The 16,749-nt window shown below is 45.0% G+C and overlaps 2 protein-coding genes across 3 annotated transcripts; one reads left to right on the forward strand and one right to left on the reverse strand.

Moving 5' to 3' along the window:
• Window positions 1-125: 125 nt before the first annotated feature.
• LOC139210693 (RE1-silencing transcription factor) lies at window positions 126-4,009 on the reverse strand. The gene is made up of 2 exons (XM_070840807.1): window positions 1,815-4,009; window positions 126-1,675 (listed from the first exon to the last, which is right to left on the reverse strand). Exons 1-2 carry the CDS (start codon window positions 3,886-3,888, stop codon window positions 1,017-1,019), a joined length of 2,733 nt encoding a protein of 910 aa, XP_070696908.1. The 5' UTR covers window positions 3,889-4,009; the 3' UTR covers window positions 126-1,016.
• A 4,846-nt stretch (window positions 4,010-8,855) lies between these two features.
• On the forward strand, window positions 8,856-12,606 carry ccnj (cyclin J). 2 transcript variants are annotated; one of them, XM_070841101.1, is made up of 6 exons: window positions 8,856-8,941; window positions 9,226-9,312; window positions 9,740-9,950; window positions 10,049-10,348; window positions 11,137-11,296; window positions 11,569-12,606. In XM_070841101.1, the coding sequence occupies exons 2-6, from the start codon at window positions 9,244-9,246 to the stop codon at window positions 11,930-11,932; spliced, it is 1,104 nt and encodes a 367-aa protein (XP_070697202.1). In that variant the 5' UTR covers window positions 8,856-8,941; window positions 9,226-9,243; the 3' UTR covers window positions 11,933-12,606. The 2 variants fall into 2 exon arrangements, with proteins under 2 accessions (XP_070697202.1, XP_070697201.1); XM_070841100.1 differs by having other exon boundaries at window positions 8,918-8,995.
• The last annotated feature ends 4,143 nt before the right edge of the window (window positions 12,607-16,749 follow it).

The raw sequence follows: 16,749 nt of genomic DNA on the forward strand, positions 1-16,749 counted from the left end.
GCCTACACAGTGATCAGTGATTCCCACCCCTGGCCCTGTCTTGCATGTTTTATGTGTTTCTCCGCTCCAACACACCTGATTCAAATGAACCCTTCATTTAAATGAGGTGTGTTGGGAGAGAGGAAACCTCTGAAAGCAGCAGGGCAGTTGGCGACAAACACCGATCTAGGCCTCTAAATTAAATTAAATTACATCCATTGTTTTAAATCATTTTGCTAGTATTTCATGGAAAAAAAAAAACACAGGTTTACTTTGTTAAATTAATCATGTCTTTAGGGATATCTGCTGTTAATTAATGATGGCATAAAAATATATCTCATAACATAATTTGGAGTTTTACAAATGCACCGATTCTTCCAATGGCCCACAAAATATAGAATAAAGCATAAAGAAAAGCATATAAAGGCTACACCTAAGAGTCATAAATAAACGTTGAATAAAACAGCTTATTGTCTTTTCTTTTTTTTTTCTTAAACACACAGTTTTGGTATACTGAGTAACTTGTGGGTCTCTGTGTCCCATTCCAAAAACATAAATATCATAGCTACCACGCTGTATAGCCTACCCGTACATAAACTGATTCATAAAACTCAGATGGTATGGCAAATATACAAATTACAGTGTTCTATAAAAGACTCCATACGACAGTGTACTTAAATCACCTTAAATAAAGCTATTGTGTAGACAACATACGGACAAAAGAGAGAACTGAAGTATCAACACCACATCCTTGTGGCTTTACAAAGAATCACTAATCTACAAAGAGTTTTTAAATCAAGCTACTCAAACTGGGAGAGACAACAGGTAAATGTTTAAATTACCCTGAGAACGTGAACCCTCCAGGAAGTGTGATGTTGATTTGATTCTCCTCAAAATCAACCAATCATAATTAAGACTTTAAAACAAAACAAAACAAAAAAACTGAGGAGGCTGGTTATCATGGTTTCCATTATTGTTTTCTTGTATTGCAAAGTCAACTTTTTCCAGACTATTTTTCCATCCAGTGTGTGCGACATTTAAGAGTTTTCACAGTTTGGCCTTTTCCACTCCATCAGGTGTCGCTGCCGATGGACCATCCACGTTTCCCGACTTGCAAAGACCCTGCCGCAAAACCAGCAGCGAAACTTGGTCTCGGCGTCCCCGCGGTGAGAGGCCGCGCCGACCACTTCGTACTTTTTCCTGCTCAACCTACGAAGTTTCAATTTCAACATAAACCTCTCCTGTACGCAGTTTGTACCGCCCCCTGCTGCTGCGCGGGTCGTCTCGGCGTCCTCGCCGTTCAGGGCTGAGAGAGCGTTCAGTGTTCTCCGTGACAGCACGACCTTCTGCACCTCTCCCCTGTACCGGTTGACGACCTCCATGATCCGGGAGACCTCGGGGATGTCTGCGTCCGGGTGATTTAGCACCACAACGGGCTGGTCTCCCGCTGGACGCTTTACCAACTGAGATGGATTTATGGCTACTAACTTCAGGGTTCTCTCCAGGTTTTTCGGGGCCAGATGCCTGCGATGGCCCGAGGCTGGTGATGGCTCCTGTTGGATGGCTTTCCCTGCGGGCAGCTTGGTGCTGCTGAGGAGATCTGGGCAGGAGTCTGCAGGCACGTCTCTGTCTCTCCTCCCCTCAACACTCTGCTCTGAAGAGGCAGCAAGGAGAAAATCTTCAGAGTTTTTCTTACCTGCAAGATAAGAGGTGAAGACACTCGTTAGAAGACAGACGGGCTCCTGATTGTAACGTTTAAACGAATCTAAAGAAAATGCCCTTGTGCGTTAAATCCTTAATTATGTGTATGCAGAATCTATAATTGGCCGTCTTACCCTGTGATGTAATAACGGGTTGGCACAGAGGGGAGGACTTTGTGTAACTGCTGTGAGGAATCACTCCATCAGCTCCATCAGAACTCATCTTAGCGTCTGACGCGCCGCTGCCTGATGTTTGCTCGTTCTCGGAGCACACCTCTACTGCAGCCCTCAAATGTGACCGGCCCGTTTCACCGGCTGGACTGCTCTTGTCAACTTCTGTTTCCAAGAACTGCGGTGACTTCCCCGTGTCATCCCACATTTCTTGATGCGTGCACCGCGCGCCTTCGAGCGCGACGGCTGCCTTCCCGTCCGTATTTTTAGACCCCGTTGACTTTGCGGCACAGCTGGAGGTTAGTTCTTCTCCCCGCTTTGACTGTGGAATTGAAGTGATGGCTTCGGAGGGGTCGTGCGGATCGGGCCCGGAGGCTTTGGTCCACTTTTTCTGGTGTGCTTCTGTCAGCAGCGTGTTTCCGAGAACCTGCGCCTCCTCCGCCGTCTTATGAGGGCCTGGCGGTTCATGATAGCCATCCGTTGGACCGCCCTCCGGTAAAGACAAGGAGCTTTGTGACACCCACTGCTTCTCCTTCACCGGATTCTTCTTCAACACTATCTTTAAGGCCAATCCTGGTGATCTTTTATCCGCTCTTTTAGATCGGGTCTTTCTTTTCCTTTGTCGAGTTCGTCTCTTCTTTTTTGGTACAGCTTTATGAGTTGGCGTCTGCTCTTCGCTCTCGTGTGTCAGCTTCAGCTCTCTGGAGACATTAGTCCCGTCCACATGCATAGGCTCCTCGTGTTTTTTACCGTGTTCCTCGGGTTCCTGATCAGTGTCCAATTCCCGATTCTCTCGGTTTTCCTGCATGTGGGTGCGCTCCGATGGCTCACTCTGGGCTGGCATTGAGACGTCAGTGTTCAGTTTGGTTTCAGTCTGTGGACAAGGTGCGTGATCATTCCCATCTGACTGACATCCATTTTGGTCAACTACAAAATGAACATGCTCTGCAGCACTTTCGGGGGAAACCGTTTCCTTATCTGACGATGCCATCACTTTCAACCTGTTGGCGTACGAGGCGCCGTTCTGAGCGACAGTTATTTTGTTTTTCACCGTCAGGACAGTGAGATCAGACGAGTTCGACATGATGCCGTTCTCCGACTTCGGGTGGAGGCTCATATCTTGAGGGACGTTCGACAAAACGGATTTCAGAGCCTTGGTCCACTTCTTGTCACCGGTTTCCCCGGCAACAGATTTCATCAAAAACTGTCGCGTCTCCTCTAGTGTTGTTTGCGGGTCTGACAGGTGGCAGTATTTATCCAGGAATTCCCTCCCTGGCAGAGAAAGGCAGTCCTGCGTCAGCCAGCACATTTCCCTAACTGCACTTCTTGTTAATCTAGGCTTCAGTTTGGGGAGCGACTCCTGCTTCTTCTTCTTTTCCCTCCGATTACCATTCTGGCAAACATGGACAGCTTTAATGTGCTTAGTAATCAACCATTTCTGAGACGCCTCGTAGCCGCAGTGCTGACAGCGTGAAGTCTGAGTGGTCATTTTAGGCCCACACTTATTCTTGTCCTTTGTGTGCAGCGACAGATCAGCAGCAGCTCCTTCCAGGCCCAAGTTATGTACATACATGTGCTCTAAAAATACTCTAACATCACCTGTGGAGAACTTCTGACATATTTCACATGAAAATTTGCCATTGTGGCAGTGACACATAGTCAGATGTGCGCTGAATTCAGGCCACGTGCGCTGAACATTGTCATTACAAATGCTGCAACTAGAAAAGGTGTCCTTGTGGCTTAATTGATGAACCTGAAAGTAGGAGAACTCGTGTGCACTAAAAGGACACACGTGACAGGAAAAAACAGGAGGGCTCCCTCTGTGTTTTTCCTCAAAGTGTCTCACCAAGTCTTTGGGAACATACTCCAAGCCGTCCCTACACTGAGAGCATGTAAACCTGAGTGTGCTTCCGCTGTCGTTTGTCCCGTGGTGACTCTGTTGTGCTTCCTGGGGGGGCTTCTTTGATGAAGGCCACGCTGTGCTTTGCTTCCACTCCTCTGCTATCTTCTTTGGTCCATGCTTATCTTCGCTTTGCATAGTTGGGGGCTGAACGACAGTCTTCCTGAGGTGGAGCCGTTTGCGCCAATCTCTATTCTTCTTGTTGGCGCGCCGTTTATTATCTCCCGGGGAGGTAGCTGCTCCAGTATCCACCAAATCCATACTTCTACCAGCCTGTGAAAGAGCAGAAAGACACAAATAAATGACACGGCCGCTTCAGACGGATCGGCTTTTGTCAGGAAAAAAGCTTTCAAGAACCAGCGTGCTTGTCTGATACTTCTGCTGCGAGCCCATAAAAAGCAGACTGCATTCACAGTCCAGCTCTTTATGTGGCTTTACAAAGTCCACCTGTTGCTGGCTGTGGTTCAAAATGCTCCTGCAGGGACAGAAACGCATCACACACATGTGCCATAACACAACCGGATTATGAGTGTGCACCAGGTGCACGGAGCTCACCTGCTCACACAACACTTCTCAACTTCACATCCTGCTCTGAACACAGCTAAGAGCGCTGCAATGTGAGGGGGTGCAATTATAAACCCCCCCCCCCTGCACCCCCACACCCAAAACTAACTAACTAACTAACTAACTAACAAACACAGCAGCAGCAGCAGCAGAGCTGGGGGAGCTCCTCCAGCAGCAGGTTAATCGGCCATTGTGCAGTTTGACTTGACCACAACAAAGTGGTGAGCTTGTCTTAGAGTCGAGCAGCGGGGGGGGGGGGGACTCTGAAGTTGCGATAAAAGCTACCAGCTGCGGCTCTTTCGCCTCTTTGGTGGAGACACTCGTCGCTTTTAGCAGCAGGACTGTTGTCCAAACACGGCTGAGAAGGTTTCAATCAACGTGACGCGACAACAAGCGCACAAAGACGAAATAACTTGAGGAATAAAAAGCGCGGCGACAAAGTTACGTCAGACTAGTTTTCCAACCTCGTACCGGGTCACTGGAGCAGGTAAACCCACCGGGGGCTGCAGGTCACTACCGGAGCTGGAGCTGAGCGAGCGGTTGTCTCGGTTTTTTACCTTTTCTTTTGTGGGGAGCTTGACAGCTCAGCGAGCGGCAGCCATGATGTTTCATACGGGGATTACAGCCTGTGAGCAGCTTTAGCCTTTAGCCTGCTGCCTCCGGCCCACAGCCGTCCCATCCCGGGCCTGATGCTAACGCTAGCCCCCAGCTCCCCCAGCTCCCCCAGCTCCACACCGCCCTCAGCGGCCTGAGGAGGGAGGGAGGGAGGGAGGGACGGGGGGGGTCACTCGTGTCAGCGTGAGCTAAAAGTACCCCACAGTAACACACCAGGCGAACATTATCACCACGGCCCACTACTACAGTCTCACATGATGATTGTACATACAAGCTGCCATGCAAGCATTTTGTTACCCCCCCCCCCCCACACACACACACACACACACACACACACACTGTGTGTCCGCCCCGCAGATTAGGACTACATGTGGCCACTTGGACACTCAGATTGACTCTTATATTCCACAGCATTAGCTGTCAGTGCAGGCTGCAGTAATATGCACATTAGTATTGGAACAATCGGCCTCTGCATGCAAAGCACTCAGGGAGTGTGGGGGTGACAGGACAGGGGGTGTGGGGGTGACAGGACAGGGGGTGTGGGGGTGACAGGACAGGGGGTGTGGGGGTGACCTCAGGGAGTGTGGGGGTGACAGGACAGGGGGTGTGGGGGTGACAGGACAGGGAGTGTGGGGGTGACAGGACAGGGGGTGTGGGGGTGACAGGACAGGGGGTGTGGGGGTGACAGGACAGGGGGTGTGGGGGTGACCTCAGGGAGTGTGGGGGTGACAGGACAGGGGGTGTGGGGGTGACCTCAGGGAGTGTGGGGGTGACAGGACAGGGAAAATACATGCTACTTTGTGTAGAAATATTAATAATAGTAATTCTAATCATAATTGATGGATTGTCCAATAAATGTGGTGTTGTTATTGTAGTTTTTGAAGCATTAGCTAATGAAGAGCCACATTTATGATAATAAATGAACAGAGAAAACTGATTGCAATGAGAATATTTTCCAAAATCAAACTTGAGTGATTTTAAACTTTTGTACCGTAATTCTGCTTGTGCTCATGCAGGTATGCCTCGCTGTTGTTCCAGGCAGGTACAGTGGGTAAAGTATCACACATCACATTAACGTAGAATGAAGTGATGCTCCACACTGTTAAACAGGCCTGAGTTCAGTACATGTGAAACACTTCACTGTATGCAGGTGATTAACTCACACCAGTCACCTTTTAGCCATCTATAATGTGACTCTTTAACATTGATTTGTTATATATATATATATATATATATATATATATATATATATATATATATATATATATAAATTTACAAAATGCAAAATGAGCAAACAGAATAAAAATATAAATATAATCAATACTTGGTGTGACCACCCTTTGCCTTCAAGACGACATTAATGCTTCCAGGTACACTTGAACACAGTTTTTGAAGGAACTCGGCAGGTAGGTTGTTCCAAACATCTTGTAACTGTGATCCTTTGGTGTCGTTGTCCTGCTGCAGAATAAATTTGGGGCCAATCAGACGCCTCCCTGATGGTGTTGTATGATGGATAAATATCTGTCTGTACTGCTCAGCATTGAGGACACCATTAATCCAGACCAAACCCCCAACTCCATTTGTAGAAATGCAGCCCCAAACTTGTTAGGAACCTCCACCAGCTTCACTGCTGCCTGCAGACACTCAGTATTGTGTCGCTCTCCAGCCCTTCGTTCCAGGACACCTGCCGCCATTTTTCTGCACCCCAGTTCCTATGTGTTCGTTCATAGTTGAGTCACTTGGCCATGTTTCCACATCAGAGGTTTGGCTTTTTGGCCACAATTCTTCCATGAAGACCACCTCTGGCCAGACTTCCCTAGACAGTAGAACAGTAGATGGGTGTACCTGGTCCCACTGGTAAGAGTAAGAATAATGTGTCTGTCATGTGCTGCACTAAGTGTCCTTGGCCGACCGCTGCGTCTACGGATGCTGTTTTGAAGGCAAAGGGTGGTCACACCAAATATGGCTTTGATTTAGATTTTTCTTCTGTTCGCTCACTCCGTATCTTGTATATTGATGAACATAAACAATTAAATTACTTTATTACAGTACTGTATATTAACTTGACTGTTTTGATATAAACAGACCTAAGAAAACCCTGATGTTCCTGAAGAAGCTCACTGCCAGCATTGATCCACTATGATATCAATAACTGAAACATCCTCCACTTATTTCTGTCTGCTTGGAGAAAAAACAGCAGCGGGTTGTTCAGAGGTCAGTGGCCGCCAGCTGTCCTCCACCAAAGGCACTGCATGACACCGGGAGGGGGGGGAGAAGGACAGAAGGGACGGCCACTGGCTCTCTCCACCCAGGACACCATTTGTTTCCCCTAGGAGACAGTTGCACTCCATTAAGAACAAGACTACCCACCACCTCAACAGCTTACCGCAGAGCAGCTAGCATTACCAATCCCCTTAAGACTCGCCCCCCTGCACGCAGCCACAATCTCTGGACGGCTCTTTTTTCCTGCTGAAGCACAACATGGGACCACTGTGATGTCTTTGTCAGGTACTGCTTTATTGAATTTGTACTAGTGCTCCCTACAGAGTATGTACAGAATCAAAAGAAGGGAGGTTTACTTAGAGCACAGTATATCAGTAACTAATATTAGATTAGTACTTTTGCTATTGAAAGACAGGCAGGTCAGAGAAACACTTATGCTGCTTTGACCTACTCGGGTCAGATTGAACCGTGCTGTGCTGCTGGGGCCAACTGGCCTGCTTTGGTTTTGTGCTACAAAAGTGAACCAGTGAATGATTTGGTCGCCATGAACCAGACAGGAATGCGTTTAAACTAAGTTTAACACAGAAAATATTACATTTTTCACTTAATTTAGTTCAAATGATCAATCAGGCCGACCTGGGCGCAGAGAAACAGAATAAGTGACACCAGGCTGGTCAGAGTAAATGTGCCAACATGTGTGATTCCACTTCCTGTAACACTAGACCTCAATATCACTCTCACAGCTGTGTGCCCGCACACATGCTTACACTGGGTTTCTCTCAGTGTTATATAGTAAAATATCCATTCAAAACAAATAGCCTGGCACTTAAAAACCTTGTCTCCTTTTATGTCCAGGCTAATTACTCCCAACAAGCAGGTAGAGTGGTGGCTTTATTTACCTGTTTTTAAAAGAAGATAAGTGAGCTAACTTCAAGTAAATGTCTGTCACTTTCTAGATTTTATGACACATGACTTCAGTCAAACCAAAGACAATACAAGCTGAGTACTTTTCCATATTTTGTTCCCCCCACATAACTCCAAAAGAGTCCAGATGTCCCAGGTCCCATGTCAGGCCTTTATTCCATCAAATCTCTGACAGGAGATACTGGAAAGTAAAAGCTATCAGTAAACTGTTTTCACATTTAGTGAAACAACCTGAAGTCTTGCGGCCAGATTTCCAGTCAACAGTATTGTGTTCCAATATAATCATCATATCCAATAAAACATGTGTTTTTGTAATTCCTTTTTATTGGCTATTGGCTGCATCAGGCCGCTGATTGGCTGCTGACAGTTACCATACTTACTCCTAATTGGCTGCGTCCTGTGTGCACTTATAGTGCTGCCAATGGGGTGATGCTTTCAAGTGCTAATCGGAAAGTTCTCACTCACATCAAAAGTTCCCGCTGGGAGACAGTGGGAGTTCAGACTGAAATATTTCTGGTTAAAACCGACATTCATCCAAAACTTAGAGGTGATTTCAACAATGAACCAAACGCGTATGAAAGCGTTTGACCTTTAGGAGCACAAACAAGATCAAACTATAATATGATTTGATAAATAATGCAGCCTTGTGTGGAAAGACCTGGTATATAACTCTGCTTTACCACCAGCTTGTGCGTTATCTAACCCGCTGAACGCCACTTTTCGGCTTTTGCTTTCCATTTCCGTTGTTTGCTCATGTGCTGCTGGTGTTTCCGGTGGCACCTGAAGGCAGCAGCAGTGTTTGCGGACCGAGGCGCTGCTCAGACTACAACAATGAGTGAGAGCGAGCGCGTCCGGCTGGCGTGAAGTGAGGTTCGCTTCAGGGAAACCGCCCGTAATATCCAGCACATGTGCTCATTGGGTGAGTCTCCACGTGTGAACCGTCAGCAGGGACATTTTTAAACTCCGAGCACAGAAGAAGTGAAATGAAGGACAGCCGGTTGGTGTGGGTGCGGGCTCCTGCTGCGCCACAACTCTGCACGTTTAAAAAGTGTCTTTGTGCGTCAGGTTGTGTTTCTTTTCCATGTGCGGAGCATCTGCAGCACTAAGCATCGAGCTGGCTGATTGCCTTTCACATGTGTTGCCTTTCAGAGGTTTCCACTGCGTTAAATGGAGCTGGAGGACCAATGGTGGAAAGGACAACTCGCTGCAGACATTTACCAGGCGCTACGATACAAAGTGAGAGACACAATAACTTCTGATGGCTGCAGACAGTCATGGAAGTAATTCATCTGGTCTCCTTCACTGTTACGTCTAATGGATTTTTTGTTTCATACATTTCATGTCCACACACACACACACACACACACACATACATAATGTAAATAAACATGTTGACACTTTGATTTTAACTTAACTTTTAACATTTTCTTATTTTTTAAGAAAGTGGAAGAAAATGATTTTGCAGTTAAAAAAACAACTTGTCTTTCCTTTCTGATGGACATAAAAAGACAGTTTCTGAATGATGTCAGTATATCTGCGATGAGCCTCAGTCCAGCTGTGGGGTGTGCATGTTGTGTGTATATACGTTGTATTGTGACAGAATAAAGCCAAAGTAAACTGCACTGACTGTCTGAGACCTCAAACACAACACGTTGTCTAACAGGAGCTCAAGCTTCCCTCCTACAAAGGCCAGTCCCCTCAGCTCAACCTGAGAAGATGCTTTGCAGACCTCATTGCCATCATCAGCAACTGCTTCAGGCTGTGTCCTGCAGCCCGACACCTGGCCGTCTACCTGCTCGACCTCTTCATGGACCGCTATGACGTCACGGTGCAGCAGCTTCACATGGTCTCGCTCTCATGCCTTCTTCTGGCCAGTAAGTTTGGAGCTGACGCTTCAGCACAAGATCGTTGAGTCTCTGCACGGTTTGTTGTGTGTTTTTTTTTTTTTCACTGCAACTGTTCCTCATTGCAGGTAAATTTGAGGAAAGGGAGGACCGGGTGCCCAAGCTGGAGACCTTGAACAGCCTGGGCTGCATGAGCTCCATGAACCTGGTCCTGACCAAGCAGGGTTTACTTCACATGGAGCTGCTGCTGCTGGAAACCTTCCAGTGGAACCTGTACCTCCCTACAGCCGCTCATTTCATAGACTACTACCTGTCTATCGCAGTCCATGAGGGAGACCTCCATGACGGCTGGCCTATGACCTGCCTGGAGAAGACCAAACTGTACATGGCCAAGTATGCTGATTACTTTCTGGAGGTTTCTTTGCAAGGTAAGTAGCATTTCATAAGGCAACAGACGCTGTAATTCCTTTCAAATGCATATTTTATGCAAAAAAAAAATGCTGCCTTAAGTTTGATCTTCACAGAATGGAGGGAATGAATCCAGTATCTACCCACAAAATGTGCTCTTTAGCTTTTTTTTCCTTTTAACAAGATTTAAGAAAATTAAGTTGACTTCATGTATGGTGCATAAGGGTTAGCTGTAACTCTGTTTTCCCCGGCTTCAGCCCATCTGAGGTACATATCTATATTGTAATCGACACACTAAATTAATTTACAGTTCAATACATTTAAGTGTGATTTAAACATGAATTCCACCAGAGTCGAAACAAAAGTTGAGACGGCTGTTGCTGCTACTCTGCTGAGCTAGTTAGCTTTAGCGGGCGATTAGCTTCATCTCGACTGGATGTGTGTGGAGCTCAGGTGGTTATTTGGAATAAGAAACTGATTTAGCAAAATTTGATTCATTCATTGAAATTAAATTAATTAATGATTAATTCATTAAAATTTGTGTTGTTATTACAGATAACGGCAAGGGAGAAATCAATCAGCAGGCCTAAATGTGGATTTAGCGTTAGCTAGCTAGCCAGTTTCTGCTGTTGGTCTTTGTTTATAGCTCTGCGCTGTAGTTACATATTTCATGTGCTGTTTTCATGAAAATATTTATGGCGTGAAAATATTAAAACACAAAAAAATTCTGGCTTTAACTTGATTTTGAAGAATTATGAATTGGTATTTCCAGTTTTGTGCTGATGGATTTCCACTTTCTTCCCTTCAGATCATGTGTTTTTGTGTTTTGCCCCCTCCCTGGTGGCTGCTGCTTGTGTGGCCTCCTCTCGCCTCATCCTCCATCTGTCCCCTACATGGCCCCCCCGGCTGCAGCGCCTCACAGCCTACACATGGGAGAACCTGGTCCCATGTGCCGAGAAACTCCTCATGTGTGTATCCGTCTGCGGCTCAGATGACGCTGGCTCGCGCACACCCTCATGACACTTAATAAAAATGGCTGTATTCACAGAGGACATTAAACTTCATCTTGGTGACAGTGATGCAGATGTAAACTGACAACTCAAAGAACATGCTGACACACATCACCCTTAGAGATTAGGATGCCATTCAGTACAAGCATGCAGTGGCGTATACATTTCATGCTACACATTCAGCAAGACACACTAATCATGAGTGCGACTGTTTGTTCCTGTTTCTCTAGTGCACATGACAGTGACGTCAAAGAGGCCAACAAGCAGAAGTGCCAGCAGCCCGGCCAGCAGCAGCAGCAGCAGCAGCAGCAGCAGAGTCAGACGGTGTACCACAGTTCAGGCCAGACAGCCACTGTGGCCCAGTACCTGCACCATCCCAGCATGCAGTACCCCCAGCAGGCTCCACAGCCGGGCCTGGCCTCTAACCACAGGTCTGCCTCCTACCTCAGCCACTCGGCCACCAGCCTGCAGGCTCCTAACGGCCCCCAGCACAGCAACACCCAGGCCATCACTACCTCACTGGATCCTAAGGCCAACAGGGCGTACCAAGTCAGCATGCACTACACCTGCGCTGCTCCGTGCTTTGACAGATGATGGATTTTTGTCAGGATTTAGCCATTTTTTGCAGAGGAAGAGATAAGAGATGTGATCTGTTTGTCTTGAACAGAACAGAATACACTGAAGGAAGAAAGCGTGTTTTTAATTTGGAGAGACTTGATGAGGTTGGTACAGCACTTTGAACCAGAAGGTGTGCGCTATGTGCAATATGCAAACTCTGCTGTCATTTTCACTGTGGAGAGCCTGCATTAGGAATTTTCTTTTGTTTGAGATACCGGGTATGAATGTTGTTGTGAGGTGGCTAGACGCAGAGTTTGCACCTCTGTACCCACTAGTGTTACTGTATAATTTAGCTACAGACCAAAAGTCCTGTATTTATTTGAGCCAAATTACCTAAGAAGTATTGAACGTGCAAACACCATGTGCCTGTAACCTTTAGGACGATATCTTAGCTAAGTTAAGGGTAGTTACAAATAGGGATTTAGGTCTGTCTGTGGTTGAGATAAGAGAGCAGTTTGTGTAGGTGTTCTATATCTCAAATGTTTTTTGTTTGTTTTCTTTTGAGTGTCATTTGTAAAACTAGGAAAGAACACACTCCTCTAGATGTCGCAATTTATTTGCAGAGAAATTTGTTGCTCTTTTGTACACAGAGGATTTCAGTCAGTGCTGTGCACTTCTTCGATGATAGTTTTAAATAAAATACAAGTCTGTGTTAGCTGAATGAGATTTTTGTCCTGCTGAGTTCTTCGATGTTGCATAAAAATCAGTTCTTAGCTCTATATCTTTCACCCTTTGGGAGTCTCAATCATCCACCGCAGCTGAAACAACAACCCAAAAACATATTTCTGATAGACTGCACTCAGTTGCCTCTTTATTAGGTACACCTGTACAGTCTAATACAATGCAATGCAGCAGTTCTGCCATAAAGACTGCTTTTATGATGCCTGTAAAGTTCACTTTTTGTTGACATTGTCATAGTGATGCCGTTGTGCTGCACTACATTATATACTTCCTGATGTGCCCCCCCCCTCCATGTACTTTTTGTAAATGGAAATTACAAAAAAAAAATAGAAGCACCTCTCAGTATATTGTAGACTAGTACAACACCACTTTTAACGATGAGCCCAATAATAAACATAATTTAATTAACACATTTCCAACAATGTTACAGCAGAGCTGTTTTATTGGTTTGCATCAGCTTACAGATGTGCCTAATAAAGTGCCTCGTGCTGAGTTTATTTCTAGTAGGCACTTTCGAGGTGCTGGTCACAAGATTAGAAAAATACCTTTGAAGTGCTGCTGGTGTTTTTGTGCGTCTGTCGCTTTGGATGTTTTAAAATCCGTCCTGTTTGTGAGCAGGTGAGATAGTGACAGGGGCTTATGAGGTCTGGGAACCTGCAGCGAGAGCAGCCAGTTAATAAAAAAAATGTAATTTCCAGCTGTACGTCATTCAAAATAGTGAAAGTAAAGGTGCCCTCGGGGTCAAGGTGCCTTTATTGCACGTCTTTCCCCATCTCTCTCTCCCATTACTTCCTATCATCTTTCTACTGTTGGCAATCTAATAAAGGCACAACATGTTCACAGGTGATGGAGGTAATGCATCATAAATGACAACAGAAAGAAAAAAAACCAGCATAAACGCTGTTCGTGTCAGGTCTTCTTCCACCAGGGATGTCTCTGAACATTTGTTTGGTGGTGGTGGTGGTGAGAGTGTCTGTAACACCTCGGCCAACACCCTGTGTGGAAGCATCTACATTTATTCAGTGCTTTCCTTTAGTTATCTCTGCTCTTCAGTGTAATTTGTCACCAGATAAAGGTGATACTTTTACCCCAGTACTGCACTATTTTTGAAGTGCACTTCAAAAATCTACTAGTCACTTTGTAGAGTATTAATACAAAATATAAATCAACAAATAGATTATCATATACTGTCATTGGTTAAACTACCCAGCAGTATATAAACTAATTATATACTGCAGCATTGAAGTGATGTACTCTTGAATGCATCAATAGTTATGATCCACTAACACAATACACATTATTCTGAAATGGCCGTTCTGCATAAGTGAGTACTTGAGTATGTATATGTACATGTACATATAAATACAGTTTCCTTTGACGCTAATAGTACTTTAGCTGTATTTTTTTTACTGATCTGCACCTGTTATATAGCGTTTGATCTGTGCTGTAGACACTCTTTGCCATATTTGACTCATACAGTTGAACAGTTGATGTCCAGTGTAGAGGAAATGCACAGTCTGCAGAGGGCAGTATGTGCCACTTTTCTGTTGCTCTTCATCCCTGTGGCTTCACAGCTCTGCCATCAGCTCCGTCCTCTTGCATGCCGACTGTCTTCTCTAGAAAATAAGAGCTTTTCCAAGGTTTTCACCTCACATCCTGGACTGAGTAATGTCATGAAAAGAGCAATGTGTGTATTTTGTGTTAAGCTGGTAATGTGTTCAGGATTTGGCCTGTCTGACAGCCCACCAAAAACCTCTGTTATCCAGTCATAAAATACTGTATGTTGCCAAGAAAGCTTTGTTTTCGTGCACAGATCATTTTTCATTGTTCATCTGGGTATTACATTCATTGTCAGTCAACCTCAGATTTGTTTTCTTTGGCTCTAGACGTGGGATCATTTTACCAGTTAAAGCCGGGAAAACTATATATTCATTCTGGTATATTAAGACTGTGTACCTCTGAGGTGAACCACATGTCCTCACTCTCCTGGACATCAATGGAGAAGGGCACATTTAGATTCAGACACAGTGCCATTCTCTCTTCTCAGTTACACAACATTCAAATCAGTTTGTTTCTCTTCCACTCTGACATTTTGTTTATTTGACTCAGAGTCTGGAATCATGGTTATACTTTTAAGGCACCCCCTAAGGGGTCTTCTTAGATTCTAATTAAAGTGCGTTCCTGTTATAAAACAATGTGGTCAGGCCTGACGGAAACAACACATCCAAGTAAACCTCTAATGTACTCCTGAATCCTGCATGTCACGATGTGGCGGGCCTACTGAAATAGCATTTCCGCTCTGGGGTTTTACGCTGCCGAGCTTCCTGTGGAGGAGGAAGCAGACTGGTGAACCTGGTGGTGAGGACCGAGGTCTTCTCGCTGCTCCTCCTCCTCCCAAACACTGCTGCTCGCTTACCGTGGGTATCATCAGTTCAGCAGCCAAACCAGTGGGTGGATTTATGAAGCCGTCCTGAAAGCTTTATCTTAACCACCTATTTATTCACTGCATCTTCCTGTGCCCGAGCACAGGCCAGCAGCGGAGGAGCTACTAACTCACGCACCTTCTAAATACATGTCGGCTCAGTGTTCATAGGTTTGTCTGTGCTGGTCAGGGTCGGGGTGATGCAGAAAAAAACAAGAAGGGATTCAAGTCAAAAGTAAAGTCATCCCACCAGGCAGGGTTAAGTCTCCTCTCAGTGAGAGCAGAAACCTTAAATCTCAATACCATGTGAAGATTTTTACATATCCAGACAAAGTTCAGGAGAAAAACAGAGAAGGAAGTTAAATGACTTTCACATACTTTTCTGTGGTTGCTAAAATGTATCTGAAAAACCAAACCACCCACCCATCCATCTGCTGCTCCACTCATGCACACTAAAAGAAGCACTAACAAGATTTGGCTACTTCTATCTTCCATATTCAGAATGTACATGTTATAATCAGTGTGATGTAACTCTCTGATAAGTGAGGGTGACCTGGGAAGAAACATGGGGCCACCGATCGGCCTGTAGCATGGATCCTCCTGAGGAGCAAAAACAACAGTAAACCTGCCACCAGTCCGTCCACTAAACTCTCTAAGGAACCAATGGTGTCACCTTTGTTTTGAGATATTGAGTTTCAAAGTTTCCACACCGTAGATACCAACATTATCGCCGTCAAGTCGAGTCTGAGCTTTGAATGTAAACCCTGTTATCAGGTTACATCTGCTGAAGTACACAAGATAAAAGCTCAACAGCATTACTAAAACATTTAGCAACTAGTGGCATTAAGCCTGAATCTATCTCTGATTTCTACATATTACAGCTTTAGCCACGATTGCTGTCATCTCTAAACTTTGAATGACTAAAAGCATTCACTCTTTCTCACAAAAACATTAGCACGTGCACTATGATTAACATTAGCAAGCTATCTGACTAGCATGATAGCTAATGGCAAAAAAAACAATCAGCTTTTCAAGTTCCAAAAAGATTTTTAAAATGGCTCTCAATTTTTTTTTTGCATCTGTAAGAGTCATTTATAACACAATCGCAATACAATGATCAGTTCTGAGGTTTCATAATGTCATGTTTTGCACAGTTTAGTGATTATTTTTCCGCTCCTTTAACCCCAGTGAAGAACATGATTTGATTGGTCCTCAGGTGTATATTCTGAACACTGATTGGTGCTTCACAGGTGGAACTTTATAGAGCAGAGTGAGCAAATGAGTTTGGAGACAGAAACTTTCGATAATCTGGGGCCGATAGCAGATTAAACCAACTCAAAATGTTAGTAATCAGTCAAAGAACTAACTTTTATTATGAGCAAGTCAGTAATTACCACCTCCGTCTGTATTAGCAATCTTATTAACGATGAAAATGTTGAAAATGCATCGTGTAAATGTCTGGAGTGCGACATTTAGAGCAACACACAGCTGTGTGACATCAGCATAGCAAGTGCAAGACATAACACTTGAGGATTGTCTACATCAAAACACCATGAGACACCATGTGTGAGATAAATGATGACGTACGGGACAACATGTAGAATAACATACAAATGCACACATGTCACATGTCCATATGCATTGAAGAGCAAGTGGTGGCTGGTACTGCTCCTTCCGTCCATACTGGCCA

The sequence above is a fragment of the Pempheris klunzingeri genome, chromosome 12 (assembly GCF_042242105.1).
Source record: "Pempheris klunzingeri isolate RE-2024b chromosome 12, fPemKlu1.hap1, whole genome shotgun sequence".
NCBI lineage: Eukaryota > Metazoa > Chordata > Actinopteri > Acropomatiformes > Pempheridae > Pempheris > Pempheris klunzingeri.

Excerpts from the sequence above, each read along its gene's own strand:
- ccnj (XM_070841101.1), top strand. The coding sequence starts at position 9,244 with ATGGAGCTGGAGGACCAATGGTGGAAAGGACAACTCGCTGCAGACATT. Across the intron at positions 9,313-9,739 it reads ACCAGGCGCTACGATACAAA|GAGCTCAAGCTTCCCTCCTA; the intron begins GTGAGAGACACA and ends GTTGTCTAACAG. Across the intron at positions 9,951-10,048 it reads CTCATGCCTTCTTCTGGCCA|GTAAATTTGAGGAAAGGGAG; the intron begins GTAAGTTTGGAG and ends TCCTCATTGCAG.
- LOC139210693 (XM_070840807.1), bottom strand. The coding sequence starts at position 3,888 with ATGCAAAGCGAAGATAAGCATGGACCAAAGAAGATAGCAGAGGAGTGG. Across the intron at positions 1,676-1,814 it reads ACCCGTTATTACATCACAGG|GTAAGAAAAACTCTGAAGAT; the intron begins GTAAGACGGCCA and ends CTTATCTTGCAG.